Source organism: Platalea leucorodia, assembly GCF_965183815.1.
Source record: "Platalea leucorodia genome assembly, chromosome: 14".
NCBI lineage: Eukaryota > Metazoa > Chordata > Aves > Pelecaniformes > Threskiornithidae > Platalea > Platalea leucorodia.
The window spans coordinates 9772173-9788814 of record NC_138836.1 but is presented as its reverse complement, the minus strand read 5'-3'; the positions used below and the strand labels follow the sequence as shown (position 1 = coordinate 9788814).

The 16642-nt window shown below is 43.6% G+C and overlaps 1 protein-coding gene across 1 annotated transcript; it reads right to left on the bottom strand.

Moving 5' to 3' along the window:
• Positions 1–4060: 4060 nt before the first annotated feature.
• Positions 4061–16624, bottom strand: GPS1 (G protein pathway suppressor 1). Its single transcript, XM_082326799.1, has 14 exons — positions 16577–16624; positions 13952–14044; positions 11814–11995; positions 10422–10586; positions 10105–10240; positions 9877–9954; positions 9411–9471; positions 8923–9008; positions 8354–8448; positions 7123–7228; positions 6694–6774; positions 6384–6521; positions 6018–6152; positions 4061–5258 (listed from the first exon to the last, which is right to left on the bottom strand). Exons 1-14 carry the CDS (start codon positions 16607–16609, stop codon positions 5184–5186), a joined length of 1464 nt encoding a protein of 487 aa, XP_082182925.1. The 5' UTR covers positions 16610–16624; the 3' UTR covers positions 4061–5183.
• Positions 16625–16642: the final 18 nt, after the last annotated feature.

The following is a 16642-nucleotide window of genomic DNA, read 5'->3' as shown; positions in this document are numbered from 1 at the left end:
GTTATACGCTTAACCACACAGTGGGATTTTAGAACGCATCTCTCACGAGCACAGTCTCATCACGGAGTCACTTACCAGCGTGAAGAAAGGAGCCAGCTGGCTTTAGGCTCCTAAATTCAGGAAGGGCCTTATACTTGAGAATCCTAAATGGACACATTTCTATACAGAATTAGTATTTAAGGCATATTCGTCCCCACCCTCTCTTCCAAGGCATTTCTTAATAGGCAATGCGGAGAGACGCACGCTTCTCTCGTTAGCTCCCGTCCCACGGCGTGGCAGAAGACTGCAGGGCTCCTGCCACGGGACTGGAACGCTGCTCGGTTAGGCGCTGCAACACAACGCTCCCTTTGTGCATCTAACTACAAATCACCGCGCTTGTGGAAAAAAAAAGGGGCAACCTGAACTTTCAACAGATGTTCTAGAAGATGATAACCTTGCAATTAATAAGGTAAAGATGACCAGCGTATCAATTTCTTAATAAGCAATGCTTGTGAATTAGGAGGCACTATTACAACATGAGTAAAGCTGAGCCACTTACCATTCGTGCTGGGCACGCCTGCACCCACACTAACTAGGGATTACTCTCAGGCTAGGCAATATACTAATTATCCTGTTCATCTCTCATCAAAAAATTGCAGCCTGCCAACTCAGCAAGGTAATGCCCTATTTTGTTTCTGTTTGATAGGCCCTCAAGAAGATATACACTATATTTAATTTTAATGGCAGTAGGGGGAGGAAAAGGCAGTACTCTGCATGTAGAATGAGGGCGAAAATGATCCTCAGTCTTTGGGTTTGAGGGAGATTGGATTCTTGTATCTAAATCCATTTTCAGAGGCACACAAATAGCAGTAGTTCACCTGACAAAAAGAAAGCCAACTGCCTTTATTTGGCAAACAGCTTATGAGATGAGATATCAGAGAATTTAAAAAAAAAAAAAAAAAGACAAAAAGAAGTACATCAAAACAAAGATTGAAAACCCTGGATCTCAGCGTGTATTTACAGGGTACAACCTTTATGTACACACAGACTTCAGTTCCATAAACTACAGGCACATGGAGTATAACAGTCAGAGCTACAGCTGCAGAGGTATTGGAGAACTGAAACAGCGATACCTGTGCGATCAAGGACAAGATTACCAAGCCTGATCTACCACATAAGACAGATTTTCAGGTCTTGCCACTTGAATTCTTGTTTGAATTAGACCATCTCTTGCTAACGCAGCAACCCTTCAGTCTGTAGCTTTTAATAAGTCTACTGAAGCCTAAACTTGAATTATTTCTTTGCTGTCAAGAAACTGTCTTACTTGCATTATGAATTTACCAAACTTCTGAGTCTCCTACACTTCTCTTAGAGGTTGACTACCTTATTAGCCACTTTCTGTTCCCTATCTGATTAATTTAGCCTGATCAAGTTATCCTATGAGATAATCTAAAGCTAGGTTGTTCTATCAGACCCCATGAAATGTTGAATGGAATTCACAGGTCCATAGGAATGCAGAAGCCCAAATCATACCAGTCGAAGTACCAAGCTCACTTGCAAAGCAGAGAGTAATTCATCTCCTGTTCCCTAACAGCATCAGAGAGAAGCAGGAGTCAGTTCCATACCAGTTTGGTGTTCTTCACCCTACTGCAAATTCACAGCTGATGGACTACTGAAAAAATGAAACGCTGGCTTGTATTAGTCTCAGCTCTCCTAAGGAGGTGGCGCAAGAAAATACTAAGAGCACTGTCCTGTGGAGCATACTGCTCCCCCACTGTCATCTGCTTCATATAAAAAGTAATGAAGGAGATGGCGTAAGAACCTCAAATAGCCAAATTAAGTTGGCTGAGACTTCACACTTAAAAAAAAATTAAAAAAAACCAAAAAAAAATCAATGCTTGACCAGCACTTTCTACCTATGCATGATGGGTCTTTGTCAGAAGCATTGTTGCTATTATTAGAGTTTCCTCATTTGTTTTTCTGAAAGTTTATATTACATCGCATGTATCAGAAATAATACACTATCCAGCGGCAGTTTTGGGAGCTGTCCAGAGGATGGAACAATGCTGAAATTTCAGCTAAGTTAGGAAGTAACACCGAGACCGTTACGGCAGAGTCCCAGAAAGCAATGCGCAGATCACACACGCGCGGCACGGGGGCAAAGATGGGAACTCTCCTACTTTCTCCCTCAGCCACTGAAGTCTCTCCGACGACAGCAGCTTGCGGATGCTGCTGCACCCAGGCACAGTCCAAGCAGTAACGTAATCTCCCCCTCTTACAGACCTCCCTCTACAAATCCTAGCGACACAGACCGCTATGCTGGACAAGTTCTGGCCAGATAATTACCAATCATCCCCAACTACTCCAACACAAATCTCCATGGCAGGTTCTACATTACCACTACAATTAGTTGTGCTAATTAAAACTGCCTTCACCAAAAGAAACCAGGTTCTTTCCAACTGTTTTTCCTTTATCCCTAGCTAGGTCAGGTAAAGAAAGCAGGATTTACACTGCATAAGGACACCATCAGTTATAGCCTGCCACTGGCATCTCCTTCCTCGTCAACAAAAAGGTGCTGCAAAAGTCCATGAAATCCACTTAAAGAAGTTCCTCTGAACATATCCTAGGCATACCAACATGCTACAGATCCCACAAAACTTCATCCTCTGAATTACCTTGGTGGTCACAGGGAATCGCTGGAAATTCATTCTGTGCGAGTCACTGTTTTCCCATTTATTGCTTGGGAAATTACTTAGAAATTTAAGGTAAGAATGACCTTTCACTGGGAGAAACTGCTTACAAATGCAAGTTATACAGAACTATATCTGTGCTGTGTTGTATTCCCTGATTTGTGGACTGCCAGGTAGTTAGGACTGAAGCAGGCGTTGAACAATGTCTAGAAGAAATAGGCCTGGACAGCCCTGAGTCGCGTCTACAAGATCCTCAAGCAACGGCAGCTTCCTTCACCGGCTGAAGGAGTTACATGCCAATAATTCTACACAAAAGCATACACTATGCCTGAACAGTGCCAATGAACTAAGCAATAAGAGAGAAATGCTCTATCTGTCCAAAAGAGGATGTAAGCATTTTTGGCTGGCGAGAAGAAACGGATCACCTCTGCCCAGCTACGGAACCGCCCCGGGCCACAGCAAGAGCTGGAAACTGCTGTTGCCACCTCGTGGGCTCCACGCCGACTGCTCACGGATACACGCTTCCAGCCGCTTCCCGAGCGTGGACAAGCGCTAGTGTCTGGAAGAGCAGAGACTCTCAGGGCGGCGCGCTGAAGACGTCCTTTGCAATTGAGGATTCCTCCAGCAGAAAGCCTCCAGGAAGGAACAGGAGTAATCTAACAAAAATCAGGAGTCGAAGCTGTGCGTAAGAACAGTCAGCTGACGTGATGCACTTAACTGGGTTGCAAAACCATCTTTTCAAGAGCAGAGCATCAGATCTTTTCCTTCGAAATGGTATCAGTGGCCCATTTTAGGAAGAAAGCAAGAAGGTTTAAGCAGTGTTGTAGGACTGAACGGCTTTCCTTCAGCATGAGCAGAAGGCATTAAAAGGACTTTCCCAGCATTTCTACAAGGACGTACAGCAATTTACCTGAGGACTCAACCTGCCTTTGGTGATGCCTGACTCGAAGTTCTCGATTAACTAGCTCTCTCTCCTTTCTCTCCTCAAAAATGGGAGAATTTTTCCATGCCAAATGGAAGATTTAACCAAAGACTTCACAGGAACCACTGCTTCCATTTTCAGCACCTAAGTCTTAAAAAGCACGGAAAGCCAGAGGGACAGAGCACTGCTGCAATTTAGCAGCTGTGCAAATGCAGTCCAGGAATTTTGCGGTTAGAACATTCCCTCAGATTGTACTTTCTTCACAGTTCATCCAAGCCACATCTCCAACCAGATCAGAAAGCAAAATACAATGGCCTACAAAACATCATCAAGCTTAGCAAAAAATCAATGGCTTGAGATCAAAATACCTAAAAACCAGCTTTAACACAAAACTCCAAATACTCAGAAGCTTTTTAATCCTGCTGTTTAATGCACTAGATATAACAACTTATTTTAAAAAAAAAAAAAAAAAAAAAAAAGCATTAACACATTAACAGTAACATCTGTAGTCAGTTGCCAGACCGGTCAGGGCTGGATCAAAATTCTTAGCTTGCCTTACGGATTAGATGAAAGCAAGGCTGCAGTGACTTCAGAAAATTCAGTGCATATCTCCTTTCATTGACACAGAACATGCACACACCTCGGCTGCCACCTTTAATCCCTTTATAAAAGGAAAAGCAGAATAAATGCACCTGGAGAGCGGGCACCTAGATTGGCTGCTCTCAGCTCTTCCACAGGACTCGAGTGGTATTTTATGGCATTTATCCATGCTACCAGAAGCAACTGTTGCACATGTTGGGAAACCATCACACGCTATGGCAGTAAGACTGGACAAGCAGCAATATTTGCATGAAGTAGAGATTTACTGCTGTGATAACACTGGACCCCAAAGCCAGGTCATGCACAAGTGGGAAACACATCAGGAAACAGGTCTTTGAAAACAGAGACCAGAGAGAAAGAACCTGGATCCAGGTAAACGTAACACCCTGAAATAAAGGCCTGTGACTGAATTCATGGAAGCAGTGCCATGTTTTCTGGTGTAGGTGAAAAATCATTAAGAGTTTCTCAAAGGAAATCTCCTCTCCCATCAGAACTCTAGCTCCATAATTGAGAGCAATGCACTTGTAAGTTTATCTGGAATAAACAGAAAGCTCAGCATTGCTCAGACTCAAGGCAATACTTTCAGGCCAGCAAAATTCATCTTAGATCACACCTGTCCATTGAACCTAACACTATTTTTTGCAGCTTTGAAACAAGAAAACTAATAGCAGCTGAAAAAACTCTCAAATCAGCATCTGTGTGAATAACCTGACAGCTCTTTATGGAGTGGTGGAAGAAGGAGAATGGAGGAAGATGTTCTACCAAAACTGAAATGATGACCCATTGCAGGGATGCTGTTTTTAGAAAGAATTTCTTGTCAAGGAGAATTGAAGTTATTGGAATATTCATATTATCCACCATCAGCCCTGACCCTCTCAATCCAAGCAAGAAGTGAGGGAGACAGGGACAGTTTGTGAAGCTCAGCAGTTAGTGGGTGAGACACCGGGTACAGTCCTGGAGGGACAATTTCTTTTGGTAGTGCACGAAGTTTTTCACATGTTGGTGCTCATCCTGGACTGGCTGTTAGCTGGAGTAAGCTCCCCTTGGCTACCTTCTCTCGGAGGAGACTGCAACAAGACCAAAACACATCCCAGTTAGTGATGTGTAAATATCCTGCAGAGTGCTTCCTGAGAGACCAAATGAAGCACAGGTGAAGCACAGCAGGATAACAGCAGAGGGAGAGCGGACCCCCAACTCGTAAATAACGATGGCTTTGCAAAAGCTTTGTGTTTACAGCTTCTATAGTTACAGTTCACAACAGCCGATCCTAAAAAAGTCAAACCAGAACTTTTAAGCCCCTCTTATTTACTATATACAAGGTGCTGTTGGCCCCAGAAGTTGAATCCTATCTGGCATTTAGTTATCACAGAGATTAATATACGACAGAATTTAACACGTTCTGTGGCAGGTGACCTATCCTCCCCCTAAGGGCATTCTTTTGGAACTGCATCCTGGAAGGAATACTCCAAGGAATTAATGCATTCTTTACTTCCTCTGCTAAAAAAAAATTACTTCAATCTTTGTTTTGATAAGATAAAAGACATGTCTATCAAGAGTTAGTCGGAATGAATTAGTTAGAATCAATCCAAGCCTATAAACTTCAAAGGACAGTCTGCGTTGTACAAGCGGGTCAATGTATTGGCTAGAAGCACTTGTTCCTTACATATTTAGTATTGTAAGAATTTGTCCAATCACGAGCACAATAAATCCATTCCCCTCCAGAATCTTCAATTCACCAACTTTTATAGTTTCAGTTTAAAAAAAAAAAAAAAAAAAAAAATTAAATCTTAACACTGCCTCAAAGTCCCCATTTAACACGCCCATACCTTGACATGTATCTGGTTGCGCAGGACTGCGGCTCGCAGGATCATAGCTTTGGCACGTCGCTGAAACTCTTTGCCCATTAGTAAAGACTTCTCAAAAGTTGTGCTGCGCTGATCTACATCTCGAGCATAAAGAATCTGCAACCAACAGAGAGAACTGTACACAGGAGCTATGACAGGGTTCCACAGCAGGAAGCCCTTTCTGCGCAAGGGAACAAAGCTAAGCTATCGCGGAGTCTGAGTTTACACACAGATCAGCCCTACCGAAAACACCAGTCACAACAGATGAATGCAACTTCCAAGTGTCCCAGGAATGGAGAGTTTCTAATCTTAGTACAGCTGTTCAGTCTGCGGCTCAGATGCACTCACCTTACTGTGCGAGTCTATTCTGGCATTGATCAGTCCCTCCAGGATCAGCTGAGTAAGTTCATCTTCCAGAGCAGCCACCGTGGTATTAAAAGCAGTGGCCATCTTGCGCATATCTGCCGACACATAGGGGCTGAAGTACTAGGAAGAAGAAAATATTCAGTTGCCAAGTGTACTCCCTGCCCTCTGAAAAACCACGGGAAAAGCAATTACAAAGAGATGGCCTTTTGACTCTGTTCTCTCTTTTGTCTCTGTTCAAAAGAGAGACTTTTGACGCCGTTCATCCACCTCTCAGGATTACAGGAACAATTACCTGGATAAGGGCACGATTTCGAATCTGGGTATAAAGTGTCCTGACATGAGGTGCAAGGTACATATCCAGCAGCAGGTTATCCTGTGAAAAAAAAAACACATCAGAAGCTGAGAAGCAGCTGGGAAAAAGATATTACTCCTATGTTCTGAAACATGTATGTGTATATCCTTAAGGATATTACACTACAGCAAGACAATACCATAAACCAAGAATGAATGAAGAACTAGCAATATATTTTTAAAAAGTTATCATTTCTCCTCACCCTCTACTGCTAAACTACTCCCAATTTCCCTTCGCTACATCAGGAGACAGAAGACACATAAGAGCTGAACACCCTTAGTAGCTACTTTGAACGGTCACTGCTTCTCACAAAAGGCTAGGCGAAGGGAACTTTTAAGGTCTGTTCTGCACTGCTCCCCTGCAACTCACCTTCATCTCATCCAGCATCTTCAGGCATGAAGCATATTTAGATTCATAAAACTTGAAGATGATGTCACGAACCTGTGGCTCCAGCTCCAAAAACAATTTGAAGGAGCTACAGATAAAGATAGCAGTGATTAGACATTGGAACCCACCACTTAAATACCCCACAACCCCATCACTCCAAGTTGCAAGGTTACAAACTCTCACTATCATTTGAAGATCCCAAGAAGTTACTCTCTAACAGAGCAGACAGCCCATTTTCAGCAGGGCTGGGAGCCTGGAACACAGAGAGATGCAGCACAGCATCAGAGCTGTGGTGAAGGAAAGCAAGAGACTTTTGACAAACCAAGCAGTAGAAGTGTTTGCCCACACAAAACAAAAAAATGAGTGGGAATAGGTCAAAATCAGGATACACCACCAGAAAACACAGGCCACATCTGTGCGCGCACTGTAGTCTGTGCTGGCCAGCTTTGTGTTCCCTTTCGAAGCACAGCCTTCGCTAAGTACAGCATGCCATAGGCAGGGTAAGCAGACAACTGTCTCGGGAAAATAACCTAAGTGTGGGAGATCTTTGGGATTCACACTCTTTCTCAGCGCTCTCCCAATTCTCCATCACAGATTTCCAAACCTTGGGATCTCAGCCTACGAATCAGCCAACAAAAAAGTCACGGTAACAACCCTTTTTCCACATCAATTTAAAATTAATGCTCCATACGCTTAGCTGACAGGAATTCAGTATCATTGTAATTCAGTCTATGACACACAAATAGCCATTTCCTTTCAAAGACTGTAATTCTCTTAACCTTGTATATGCCATAGTTAGATTACGCTGCAAGTTGTATCTAACAATTATTAAATTGTATTAATATGATTAACATACACCAGAACAAGTGGTAACATGAAGGCAAATTATCTTACAGCTGCCTTCTGTAGGGCTGTATCCCTCTGATTTACTATCTGATACAGACTGCTGATGGAGATAGAAAATTGGGCTATGTAGACGTTGGATTTGACCTGGGTTGGAAACTTTTCTTATATTAGGAAAATTTCAGCTGTGATTAACAACCGTGTTTTAGACAGTGAAACGTCACTTAATGCTAAAGCCGAACTAAGGCTCGGTGATTCTTTCTCTCCTGTACGATAAAGCTACTACTCCTGCCAGAATCCACTCTCAACCAAAGTCCCATGTCCCAAAAGACGTCCAGTACATACAAAGTCCTCTCAAGGCATCAGTTACCTGCTGGAGATAACATTTCGTTGCAGTTCCTGACGGTCAAAGGTAGCAAGGGCACAGAGACCACCGTACACAGCCACGTTGCTAGGAGATAACAGCTAGAGAGAGCGAGCACGAAAGAGAGCTGTCACTGACTACTAAAATGGCAGAAGGTTGGAATTAAGTATTCTACCCCAGGCCCTTCCTTCACGCAGTGCCAAGATCGGTCCTTATCGAACGCAGCGGAACCACTCAGCATGCTCTCAGGCATTCACCCAGAGCCTGAGGAGTGACTGTCCACAGCTAAGAGAGCAGAAACCAATTCCAACAGCCAGTCTTTTGATTCAGCTACACAGATACACAAATCTCACAGGTAATTCCTATGCAATCTAGAGTAAATCATCTAGAGAATCAAAGAACAGAGACTTTTATTTAAAAAAAAAACCCACAACACAACAAAACACGGTTCACAGCACCACCAAGCTATATAGGAGCGCTGTGAGAATAACTACAGTATCTGAATTTTACAACTTAATACTTAGCAGAATTACATCCCCTCCAAGAGCTGCACACAGCTCCCTCTTGCTCCTCACCTCAGGGAAATCACAGTGATCAAATGATGCCAACAAGAAGCACTTTGCTGCCTGTTTGTACTTCCGAGCAGCTAGTTCGGCCAAGCCTAGGAACCAGAAAAAGTTAGTCCTTTGTTTATGATAGCATACAAATTAGGAGAAATTGCAACATCTGGGGAGTAGGACAGGCCCCCACACGGTTGCTAGTGCCTTCGCTACTGAAGTGAAACGAGACTCTCGGACAGTATCTAGCATCCTTTCAGCTATGTTGACTCACACTGGCATCCTCTCTGAAGAAACTTAGGGAGAAGAAAGAAATGGCAAAAACAAGTCAGCAGTTCCATCTCATCAGCTTTATTAAATTTTGCATTTCTGGTGAGAAAATACAAAGTCTGTCAAATCTGAGAGAAAAAAATAAACCAAGCACACACTGCTGTCAAAGAGCCCTACGGACAGCTAGCAGGCAGACAGAGGGGCAGACAATACGGGAAGCTGAAGGAGTCACTCACCTGCTGCACATTTCAGTTTGGTGAGAATTGCTTGTGTCTGGCTGTCTCTTTCTCCTCTTTGCTAAAGGATAAGAAAAAGCAGTAGTGAGCAAGCAGTATGAAAATCATTTTGATTACAACTGTCCTTGGGATATTTCATCCTAATAATGAATTTGCAAATCTCAACGGCAAGATAACTTCATCTTATTTGTCTTGGGAAATATGGCAAGAACTGAGGATGGGAAGTCTCTCTGTTTTTACCATGAGTCAGATTTCCTACACACATATCATGGGAGAAAAGCAACAATGAATCTCAAAAAAGTAGTATAGCAGCCAAGGAGGCTGGATTAGAGGAAGAACAGACTGTAAGATGAAGGGAGTCTTATAGGGAGCAAGTCATAAAGGGGGAAAGGAAGAAATCGTTTTACAAATTTTGGAGACAGAAAACAAAGGGAAAACTCATGCAAGTTAAAAAGCAGGACCTTACTTCTGCAATTTCTGGTGTAGACTCAGCCTTGCTTACATAGCTCAGAACATGAGACCAATTCTGGAGGTAGACGCTGACCTGTGGTGTAGAATAGGCATGGATAAATGGTGTTACTTAGATCAGCAGTGTCGCTGCGGACACAAGAGGTGTAACCAGCGCGAAGTACAGGTGGACTTTACAGCAGATATCAGAAAGACACCAAGTACCATTTCCTGCAAACTCTCCTACCTTGATGACATTGAGACACATGTTGATAACGTGTTTAGCACTGGTGCAGTAATCACGGGCTCGTGAGTAACACTTGAGAGCGTTGCTGAGGTCCCCACAGTCAAGGTAATGATCACCTAAGTCATCGTGGCCTCTCCTGGAGCACAGGAATTAAAATACCAATGAACTGTGTGCTCAGAAAGGGACACAGTCAGTTTGTTCCAAACAAGTAACTCAACACACTGACCTAAGGCACTGAATGCAGTTGACATCCTGTGTTAGGTGCCTGGAGGAGCAAAATGCTCTTCCTTGCTCCAGCAGAGCCTTCCGCATCTCACCTGATACTCTCCTTGATGGAGTTTCCTTTGTAATTTTTCAGATCTGTGTCGAGTTTCTCCAGTTTAAGAAGAGCTTTTTTGCGTGTAGCTTCAACCCAAGCTGTGTCAAGAGGAGGGGGTTCAATTCCACTGTCAGGGACAGCATCAGGTGTATTCTGCAGTTCTCTGAAAGGGAAGAGTTCGAATGGGGCTATAAGGCTGCAAACCTTTCAAACCAGAGGTCTGCTAAGACCTGGCACAGTTACCCTAACAAACAGGACTGCATAGACAAAATAAATGAAAGAGAAAACAAGGATGGTGGGGAAAAAAGAAAGAGACGGCTAAGATTTCCAGCGAAAACAGTAACATAAACATCACAGATGTTCACAAATTCTTCTCAAAATTCTTCTCCTAATGATCTTTTGCAGGAATTTTATTAACAAGCAAGTCACTGGTAATTTCAAAGAAACAACCTGCTCTATAAATCAATTGAAAGCAAGTTAGTAACAGCACTGCAATCAATTATTACATTCTCTGAAAATATTTAATGACTCTGAAGAGTCATTGAATCCAATCAAACATCTCCATGTGGGACACAGCGCGCAAGTGTTTACGAGTTCTCTCCCCAGCTATATTGCAATGGCTTGATAGCAAAACTGCGCTGCACAGATACTCTCCAACTTCTTTTTCCATCCAGCTCAGATCAACATATCTACTTGCACTGAACTCACTTTCCAATATTTTAAACAGAAAAACACACTCTGAGTTTTCTGAGGGTTTTGTTTGTTTGTTTGTTTGTTTTTTACCAACAGTCCTTTTCACATATAAGAAAGCAATGACCATGCTGTCACACATACATGGTAAAGACTCCCAGGGCAAAACAGACAATAGATCAATGAAGATGCATAGCAACAACAATAACGCAACGACAAGAAGCGTGGATGGGTCAGTGAAGTATCAAACACCACCCTTAACAGCAAACCTGTTGTAAGGGGGGAAAAAAAGGGGGGGGACGACACCAAACCAAACCAAGGCAAACAGATAAGGTTTTAATTTATGAACACAAAAGCATCTAGAAGAGGCTTCATCTCTGTAATCTACCTAAGGAAAGACAACTGTTTTCATTAATATTTGAAGCAGTTGCAAGGACTAAACTCTCCTCAATATCTACCCGTAGCCTTTTAAAACACTAAGACTCCAGAATGAGATAATGTCTTCTGTGCTTCATCTTTTAAAAAAGCATGAGACCTTAGGCCTGAACACACACACACACACTGCACTGCTATCAAATTCTAACGGCAAAGACAATTTGCATACGGAACATGCTAGCATTACACGCAGAGTCCCCCATTGTGGCACATCGGTCTTAACCCAGTCAAAAAGGCTCCCCAGGTTCCCATGATCTCTTAGTACCTGGTGGCCTCAGACAACTTTCTGTGGATTTCTTCGTACACATCAACATTGAAAGTTCTCTGGACAAACGACAGTGCCATCTTGAGAGCTTCCACCCGCAGCTGTGGGCAGTGATCAGCAATAAATTGCAGCCGCTCAATTCGCATCAGACCACTGTAGCTGGACGCATACTGCTCCAAATCCTGCAAACAAAACCGGGTCTTAGAACGTGAAGATGGCAACACTAAATCAGGCTACTCCACTGTGACCTGCCCAGGTTCTCCTGCAGTCCTGGCCCCTTCATGGAAGGCAGCATGACTCAGACAAATGAAAAATCAGGTAAGATTATTCCATTTCTGCTTTCTTCAAACGTTAGTAATCTCCTCAGAAATATGCAGTACATTACAATTTACCTTTTTTTATTGCAGTTGCGATGCTGTCCGCTAAGGCTAATCAGCTCACACACTTTAAGCATCAGTTATATCACCTGTTAATAATTTTGTCAAGATTCCATCATTTGAGCTGAAGTTTCCTAAACCAGACAACCATTCCAGATGTAGTTTTTCCTTGAAAAATAGTTTCCATATGACAATTCGCATTCTTTTGCTCATACTAATTTCTTAAAGCATCTCCTTTGAGAACAAATAGGGTCTCCTACTCTTGAGGAAGGATCTGAGGTTTAAATTCTGAACACTTAACAGATTTTAAGCCTTGGGGGGGGGAGAAGAGGAGTACAAAACATCTAGTAAAGATATGATACGGCATTGCAGGGAGATTTCCAAGACAGAAGTACGCATGCAAACAACCATAGCAGAATGTTCAGGGCACAGTCAAGCATTCAGGCAGTAGCAAACACTGGATTCAGGTTGCCTGTCCACATTGAATATGCATCCTGTGTCATGTCTGACTCCCTCACCCCTGTACGTCTGAATTAAGATACCGCTCTAGATGTCACAGTAGCATTTTCTAACATGATTGTTGCCCGATTCAGTGCAATAATGATCTTGCTCTAAGACTGAAACAGGACTGTGTGCACTGAAAATCTGTATTTAGGATTCCTGCTTTATTTACTACAGAACTTGAAAAATATAAAAGCAGGAGGCATTCTTTCTTCCACAGTTTCATGCCTGATGGTGCACAATACTCCTGAAATCACTGAGCAATTTCACTTTACTCCTCAGCTCTTTGAATGTCAAAGGGGAATTATGGTCCTTCACATCAGTTACAGTGAAAAGAAAATCACTAATTTTTGTGGAACACTTAGATGCTATAGTAATAACAAAGACATAAAGGTCACAACATAATTGCTTCATCACTCCAGCTTCAGAACAGAATTGAAATGCAATGAAATCAAACAAGGTATCAGGTGATACGCTGAAAAAAACCCAAAACCAACCAAAAACCCCAAAACACACAAAAAATACCAACAACAAAAAAAAGAGGGCTGTGCAGTAAACCGTGAATAACCACATGACAACTGTTATAAGGCACGGGGACAAGAGGAACAAATTAAAGCTTCAGAGGTTATGTCAGGTCCAAAGCTTCCTAACCGAATGCTTTATTTTGCAATTTTAATGTTGCTTTAACTTTTTCCAGTTAACATTTTTGTTCTCTTCTGCAACACCCATCTCTCACTGTTACAGAGCTGTTACATAAAAATTAGCCAAAATCTTAAACCATTAACTAAAAATTGAAGAAACTGATACAAGCAAATACAGCCTTTTACAACTCTACAGCTCGGTGGGTTTTAGCCAGTCTCCAGCGGATCAAACAATGAAAGAATTCTATCCTGATTATATACTTAAAGCACCTGAGCCTTGCTCCTCAAAGAACAAGCCTCAAAATAAAGGAATGATGTCTCTGTAAGTAATCGGAGATGTACTAAACTATTTCAGAAAGGAAACTGTGTCAAACAGGCAGCGTGCAGCAAGTCATAAAACAGCAATTCCTCCTTCACCTCAGGAGGTGCAGCAGAGGTCAACACATTGACAAGCTACAGAAGAGGTCACTGCATTCTTACCCCACCTTGCTTTGAAGAGACCCTATTAATATCTAAATAACAATTTGACGAGGAGTAAAATGAAGGATTTTTTCAAAAACCTTAAAGGAAGAGGCCATGCCCAAGAAATGTAACCCACTAGCCCTCAACCAGCACATACCAGAGTGGGGTTCTCCACCACATAGTTGATGTCAGGTGCATTTTGCTGATCTTCTTGAGGATCTACGTCAATCTGCATGGGCTCTACCGCACCCTAGAATAGCAAAATGAGGTCAAAAGTAGCTTATTACGTTTGAGCAGGAAACTGCTATGTTACTCAATCTATTACGGACTTGCTTAAATACACATTAAATTTTAAAAATCAAAAACCAGCCCTCAGCCTTTAGACATGTTTAGGATTTTTCTCTAGCAACACCACTGCTCAGCACGACGCTTTGTCTAAGACAAGTAGCCCTAAGGCCCAGCATTCACACAGAGCGTTTTATTTGTTTGGTCGATTACCAAGCAAGAAAGTGAAGGGGTCAATAAATCTGATTATACAAAGTATCTATCTCAGGCATGCATGCTAAATTCCAAATGACATTCCATTTCTCTTTCTTGAGCAAGAGCAGGCATTAACACTCAGCTCAAGAAGCTCCAAAAGTCAAAAAGTACCCAATAAACTCACCAGAACTTTTCAAAGCTGCTTTAATGCTTCAAAGTAAGAATTTGGGGGGAGGGGGAAGATGACAACTGTTACACTTCTAAAAAATATTAAAAAATTTAAAGAATGCAGAATGGCAATTCCACAGTTTCTAACAAACACTGGGGAAAAATTTATCTGCACTGCAAAAATTTACCATCAGTTGAACTATCCTACTATAGTTATCCGAGTCCAACTGTTTAGGTAGATTCTCTTGCGCAGGAACAACAGAATTTTATTCTCCTGGTATATCTTGCACTGCTTTGAACCACGTGAGGAATCGCAGCAGCACAGTGACCTCAGGACAACTGCATCGATACAATACCTGCGCACGTTCCCATTTAAGACCAATTTACTATGCAGTCCCACAAACAAAATCGGTATGCTATCGTGAAATTCTTCTCCTAGTCAAAAGTGTGCTGAACCTTCCCCCTAGCTATTACCGATTTAAACTCAGGAAAACCAAGCTGAATGTCATCTTATAAAATGCTGAATATGTGCAGATATTACCATAAGCAACACCCGATTTGGGGTAAATTGCAAGAACTTTGCATGAAATTGCACGTCCTTTAGAAAGGACAAAAATGCCAGCCACATTGCCCTGACCAACACCAAATTACTTCCATGTTTTTATTGATTTTGCTGTCTGTTAAGAAACCAGAGATAGAGGGGTTTTTGGGTTGGGTTGGTGTTTTTGTGTTGGGTTGGCGGGTTTTTTTGTGAGGAGGGGTAGGGCAGATCCAGATTTCCTAACTTTAAAAATTGATGCATCTTGTATTCACCCACAGCCTGTCTATTCTTTCACACAGCGGTACGTACCAAATACGCACATATCTCAAGGCTGATGTGAAATCTCCCAAAATCTGAAGTAAAAGCAAGTAAAGCATATGAAAGCTTGTTTCCTAGTTTGTTATTCTCTGCGTGAAGGAAAGAGAGGGAGGGTGCAAAGGAGCATTTGGTTGTCAAGATCACCACTCAAGAAAACTGTGCATAAAACTATTTAAGTCATCATATATTGAAACCGTTATTTTTCCCATTTTTATCTACCTTATCTCTTATACCATAAACACTAAGTGTCAGGGTTGCTTTTTTCTGCCTACCATAGTAAAAACCTGACAGGGACTCCTTAGAAATCAGTGTTACAGAAACTAACAGTAACTCCAGCTGGCGGAAGAGAATGATTTGCGTCCTGCTAGGCTGGCAGGCTGTCCTCTGCGTGTCTCTCTTAACTCCCAGACAAGGAAAAACCCAAGTGGGCTGGCAGTCCCACTAGGACACGCGAATTCAGATGTTTTCAAGCTAACTCTTTATTTTGGAAGGAAGATGCAAGGTTTACTTAAGAACTACTCACAAAGCAAATAAAATAATGCTCGCTCCCCAAGATTTTCTGAGCCCAGAAGGGCGCCCTGTTGGAAGGTACCTCGTAAGGCCTCACACAAGCTGAGAAGCTGGCACTCAAGCTGAAGTCTCCTGCTGTACTCTGGAGGAAGAGCTGTGACCTACTGCTGGAGGGGGTGCAGTACAGATCTGTCACTGATGAAGAAGCTGAGCTGGATGCTGAACTATCCCTCATCCTGTCCTGACTCTCCACACCCCCGTGCCCTGACAGAGAGCTTGCTGGCTGCTAAAGGGAAGAAAGACAGTTAACTGGCAAAGGGATCACCTGTGCGGGTACTGAGGGCCCGGCTCAGCACACCGGGCCCTCTGGGCGCCTGCGGCTTTCCCCCTGCACTGCGGGCTCAGTTCCTCTTCACCCGCCACCTCGTTCCGGCCTCCTCTACTCCCCAGCCCTCCCGGCGCCGCGGACAACGCGAAAACCAAGCGAGGGGGCCGCGGCGGGCGCCCGGCTGGGCGCTGCTCCTCGCCGGCGGCGGCGGAAGGGCGAGCGAGGGCCCAGGGCCGGCCGAGACCGGCTCCCCCTCCCGCGAGGAACCGGCGGGCGCGGAGCCGAAGGGGAAGGCCGCACCGCGCCACCCGGAGGCCGCGGCAGGGCCGGGCCGCGGCAGGGCCGGGCCGCGCTGTCGCCCCGGGCGCGGGAGGGACGCCGAGCGCGGCGGCGGCGGGGCGGGGGCAGCGGGGGCGGCGGCGGGGGCGGCCCCGTACCTGCAAGTTAAAGACCTGGACGGGCAGCGGCATCCTTCCCCTCGCGGCCGCCACTTCCGGCTGGCC